The sequence below is a fragment of the Botryllus schlosseri genome, chromosome 11, assembly GCF_051294905.1.
Source record: "Botryllus schlosseri isolate E-star chromosome 11, Bs_hap1, whole genome shotgun sequence".
NCBI lineage: Eukaryota > Metazoa > Chordata > Ascidiacea > Stolidobranchia > Styelidae > Botryllus > Botryllus schlosseri.
Genome location: NC_137246.1, coordinates 10,891,653 through 10,897,521, shown reverse-complemented (window position 1 = coordinate 10,897,521; position 5,869 = coordinate 10,891,653). Strand labels below are relative to the sequence as shown.

Below are 5,869 nucleotides of genomic sequence, written 5' to 3'. Positions count from 1 at the left end.
GTTTTACCAAATTCAATGCTCGGCAAGCCGGTCAAAAATGACCGTCAAATTGCCTGTAGCCAAATGGAAATTGTGACGTAAATCAATTTCACTGAGGCGTGAGATTTGCTTGTGTCGACATCATATAGGACACTATGGTATCACTGATCATGGTGAATGGTGAATTTATTCTAGCAAGGAACAACACCTTTATTCGCGAACAATGGAATTGGTAAAATACCGATGATTGGCCGGATGAATACAGCTATGAATCGCTAAATCAGTGGCAACTTTTTGATCCATTTCGCCATAAAACTATAAATTCAATGTAAACATATTGGCCTTCTCAAAAGCGAGTGTCAATATCTCCGACTTGTTCCTAGTGGTAACTAGAGCGAAACCACAAGACCGCAGCCGGGATGGTTGAAATATGGCCTATTAACACACTCGACAATTGCTTTCTTGAGGGATTATTTCATGGAAGTATCCTATTCCCTTTATAATATCTCAATTTTCGTTTAAAATGTGCTGGATAAGATAAGCATTTTTAATCTACACAGAATTGCTTCGTGGGCTGGAGGAAATCGGCTAAATGCAGAACAGGTTGACCGGATGTGCAATATCGTACAATGTTCAATTGTTCATATCAACTGTATGTATCTTGTAAATTACATTCCTTTTGTGATGCCGTTTTGGAGTAAAACAGGGTGGAGTTAACATGTGTGTGCGATATCTGTCTATAATGATTTTCAAGGAAACCACCGCGATAGCTCAAACATTTGAATTGGTACTGCCAGCGAGATGCTTATATAAACGCACACTCTACATACCGTAATTGCAGGGGCGTAGCCAAGGGGTTTCGGGGATCGAGTTTGAGAACCACGGCGTTGGATGGTGGTCCACGGTAACCTCGAACCCTGATTAGTAATCAGGATTTCCTTGACGTTGCAGCCTTGCTCATCCTTTTTTCGATTGTAGGCCAGGGGTGACCAACCTGCGGACGTACGGCCGCATGCAGATGTAACACCATAATTATGCGGCCGTCCACACATTATTGCATTAGCGTGTGTTGGCGGCCGTCAATAGGCAATTTGAATTAACAGATTGGTTCCCAAATCTTGGAGAGATTTTAATTCAACATATAATTGTCTTCACGCTTGGAGTTTTTCGTTTTTAATATAATAATGTCCCTGCAATCTGATCCCCAGCGTACAAATGCGAACCGTAAAAGAAATACCAAGTTAGAATCGTGTGCGTCTCACTATTGAAGGTTTTTCCGGTACGTTTTGACCATACCTACAATCTTGATGAAAGGTCAAGAAATAACAACCTGCAAAATATTGATTAATAAAAACCGGAAGATGCTCATCATTAATTTTGTGCCCAAATTTTCGAAGCCATCCTCCTCAGCCCTACCGGCTAATCTGATCACGTGGGCTGAGAATGAAAATAATGCATGAAACTACCAATATTATCGACGAAATTCATTCACGAGGTTAAAAAAATTTGCGACAAAGTCGGATCGGAGTAACTGTTGTTACTAGCATTTATACTCGAAAATTGGCTGCATAAATAGTAACCCTGCGGGTGTCTTCTGCTTGTACATTAAGAAAATTTTATACGCAAGGTATATCTCAAGAAATCAGTGATGGTACAGAAGACACCAATGGCTTTTCGCGGTGCGAAGTTCCAAGTAGCCAATTTGACAAGAAAATTTTTCGTTCAGATGGGTCATGACGACTCTTCGCTGCAATGCGGCCGTACGTAATATATGTAGCCAACTAATAACAAAAAGGTTGAACACCCCTGGATTAGCAGTATGGTATCGGTGTATGATATGTGGTCGGGGGTGTACGAGTTTTTAGTAAACGTTAAAAGGGTGTGCTACGACGAAAAAGGTTGAAGAGCACTGATATAGACTTATTAATATATCATGTTCTGAATTTGGCAGATTTCTATGCTTGCTATGTATCAGTCGTCCTCTAGCGTTAGCCATGCGTAACCGGACATTGGAATATGATTCCTCATTAATAAATAGCGATTCGGATTTTTCTGGAGGCCGGAAACTTTCGAGTCGGAAGCAATTCAGCAGTGCGGCCACGGTTGGCTCTGAGTCACCCCGGAGTGCGTCGACTGCACCACTTTGTTCGAGCAAAAAATCTGCCATTCTCCATGGAGGACGTCAAAAAGATCTGTTCTAATTGTTCGGTTTGCGCCGAATGTAAACCGAGTTTTTTCAAATCCAACCAAGTGAATCATCTCGTCAAAGCCACCAGACCCTGGGAACGTATAAGCATTGATTTTAAAGGTCCTGTTTCCGGACCAAACGGTTTATACTCGTTATAATCCATGAATATAGTAGATTTCCATTCGCGTATGCATGTCGTGACATGACCTCTGCAACTATAATCAATTGCCTGTCTTCATTGTTTTCACTTGTTGGACTCCCAGAATACGTCCACAGTGATCTGGGTACTTCATTCCTATCAAAAGACGTAACGGATTTCTTGACGCGTAAAGGTGTTGCGACCAGCAAATCAACTCCCTATCATCCAACGGATAATGCTCAGTGCAAACGTCTGAACCAAACCCTATGGAAGGCAATTAAACTCCGCTTAGCTACTTAAAGGTTGCCTGAACAGTTTTAGGAGCAAGTCCTACGCGATGCCTTACATTCGATAAGGTCTCTACTCTGCACGTCTACTAACTGTTGTCCTCATGACCGATTTTTCAACTTTGAGCGCAGATCCATGCTGGGTGTGTCGATACCCGATTGGTTACTGAACGGTGGTACTGTGTCGCTACGGAACTTTGTTCGCAACAAGAGTGATCCTCGTCACAGGAACGGGACTGAATCAACTGTATCAGTAAAGGATCTAGCCCCGTGCCCGCGTGAAGAGAACGATAATGGGCTTGATTTCCGTTCCATCGAGCCTGCAGTCGACTTCCGTCCTGCCGAAATCAACAACGACCAGAATGGTTTATTATCTCAAAACTCCTTAGATCATCATTCAAACTCTTCTGTCGATACTCAAAACTACTCCCACGATACCTCAATCGGTCGTAACGATTCCGATACAACTGTTGATGAGCCACCGATCCGAAGGTCATCAAGAATCAGAAGAGCGCCAGATTGGTATGGTGACCGTACAAAATGACTTCAGTACAGCGGGCCGATCGTTTTAGGCCGGGGAGATTGTGGTGTTATATCTCGTTAGGTGTCTACCTTATCTTCATTTCCGCTAGTAATTATAGTTTAATTACTTCGTGCGTTTTGTCTATCAGTTAGTTCATCATTCTGGTGCAGGGCGTTCTGAGAGTAGCATGTGTTTCCTGATTTACTTCTGCTTTAACGTTTATATTCTTTGTAGCATAGTCTACACTTTTAGTGAATAAAAGCCTAGAAGGCCGTACGTCTATATTGGTGGGTTTTCCTCGCAAGGTCACAACATGTAACCTGTGATACGGGTTTCGCATTGGCGTTTTCGCTTCTGTGAATAACCAACTACTTTTTGGACCATTTACCATAAAATTCTGAACTCAGTGTGCCCTTTTTTGCCTTTGTGTAATTGGGTGTCAATGCCACCGAATTGTTTCTAATGGCGACAAGAGTGAAAATACAATAGCGCTGTCGGATGGTTATAATGGACAATTGGAATAATGAATAATGAATAATGAACAATGGACAATTGGACATATACGTGATATTCAGGCATTATTTCATCGCGTACTAAAGTTCTCAACATTTGTTCGAAATGTGTTGGATAATACAAGAATTTTTCTACCTACTCAGAAGTGCTTCGATTGGCCGGATGAAATCGTCTGGCGTGCCAGATGCGGCCCGCGCGCCGTATGTTTAATACCCCTTCCCTGCGTGATTTGATTACACGAAGTCGGATCCGGAGTTAATCCAATTTATATTCCATATTGCTTATTATACGAAACAATATGTACATATTGTTAATTTATTCATTAAAATATTTCGACTGACTCTCATCGAAAAGCCGTACGCACAACCATTACACTGTCTCGCTCGGTATAAAGTAAAGTAATAAAGAACAATGTCTAATATACTTTGTTTGGTATGGTTTGGTTCTGTGTCCTGAATAGCTTGTTTATATTGATTTTGTAGCTGGATAAGTGGATATCTTCATCTGCGATTCATAATGAAGTAGATTGTATATCACTTTTAATTGCATGTAAATAGCGACACCTGTGGTTGTGGCTGCAAGCCACCACTTGTACGACATCGAGTTTGAACTGAAGGGCTGCTCTTGTCTAATTCGCATCATGCAGTTTATGAGTTATATGCTGATACAGCCTTATGCGCTAAATGAAATCCCCATAACATCCTTAGATACTGCGAAAGTTTTCTGTATCTATGTATTCACGCCGTAAGACTTGTTTATATATATAACGATAATACGTGAGAAAAACAAACAAAAATTCAAAATTTGATTAAAAATAGAATGGTAACTGTGATTGAAAATGGGTTGCTGGGATTCATAATGAAACATTCAGACTGTCTCTCTTCAGTATATATGATTACATTGAATCCAAAAACAAGTCACTGTTTCTTTTGTAAGATTTGTAAGCTACATGGCCGGCGCATGTCGTCATCTTTGGTATTTGATTCGTGACCTGTCTTGTGCAGGTCATTCACAAGTCCTCACGCAAAGCGACAGGTAGGCCTATGGCATGGTAGGTCCTGCCTTGCTTACGGAAAATTATACGTCGTCATTTTTGCGAACGTTTTTCGGTCGAAAATGCTTCGCTTCGCTGTAGAGCACATCGGAATAGTATAGTTGACTAGCCAACAGATTACTGCAGTATTGGTAATATGGATTGGATGCCATCAACGCAAGAATATTTGGGTTCGGGCACGGAATTTGATATGGTGAAATCATGTGGCCGTTGGGTACCAAACTACGATTTAAACTTTTCCCGCTAAACGACGAGCAAGTGGGCTGGATCACTTCACTGTTATCAGTAACTGATATTCTGCCATTAGGGTAAAAGTTCTTTTCGAGCGCTAGACTGGTTTGTTTGTGTCGCGTCGTTACTTCTGGCTTTATGACGTCACTATCGACTGATTTGATGACGTGCTGTGGTTTTGGAGCTGGAACTACTTCCGTGTCCGTGAGTTCGTCTAAACCGCCAAATTTCCCCAGTTTTTCGCTTTTACGCCACTTTGCCCTTCTGTTTTGGAACCAGATTTGGATGCGCGCCTCTGGAAGCTTGATTTTTCGGGCAAGCCGATCGCGTGTGCCTACGTCCGGGTAGTGGGTGACAGCGAAGACCTTTTCCAACTGCTGTAATTGGTGCGGGGAAAACGTAGTACGAGCTCTTCTCTTGTTGCCTCTGTAGGGACCGATCGAGGAGGTAATGAGGGATGTAACGTTCAAATCTTCTCCACTTGAATACTCATCTGTAGAATTTACAATTTCACAGTGAGGCAAAAAAGATGGCGAAAATATCGTGAACTGAAGATTTACCTTCATGCTTCCATCCGCCGGAACAATCAAATTCAGTCATTGTAACTTTGCTAACTGTTTTATACACCGACAGAATTGGCTGATTAAACTCTGTAAACATGGAAATCATATAACAATTACAATCTTCTGCCTATAAACCCGGTATTGATGGGTGATGGAGATTTCTATCTTGATTCCAACATTATGCTCGCTAGCATCGGCCCCGAGACATTTGGACTGATGACTATAGTTTGCCTTACACGTCGGTTCTCACGAATGATTCCGTTTAACGTGAATCACCTTGTTATAAGCAGTTTAAGTACACACAGCAGACATATTGGATTTATTGGGCCGTGTTTACCTTCATTTTTATATAGCACACGACTTAATGATGTACACTTCTACTAATCTGAAAC

The 5,869-nt window shown here is 41.6% G+C and overlaps 1 protein-coding gene across 1 annotated transcript; it reads right to left on the bottom strand.

Annotated features, from left to right (window-relative positions):
* Positions 1 to 4,348: 4,348 nt before the first annotated feature.
* Positions 4,349 to 5,650, bottom strand: LOC145450778 (uncharacterized). Its single transcript, XM_080329287.1, has 2 exons — positions 5,475 to 5,650; positions 4,349 to 5,407 (listed from the first exon to the last, which is right to left on the bottom strand). The coding sequence occupies exons 1-2, from the start codon at positions 5,581 to 5,583 to the stop codon at positions 4,707 to 4,709; spliced, it is 810 nt and encodes a 269-aa protein (XP_080185413.1). The 5' UTR covers positions 5,584 to 5,650; the 3' UTR covers positions 4,349 to 4,706.
* Positions 5,651 to 5,869: the final 219 nt, after the last annotated feature.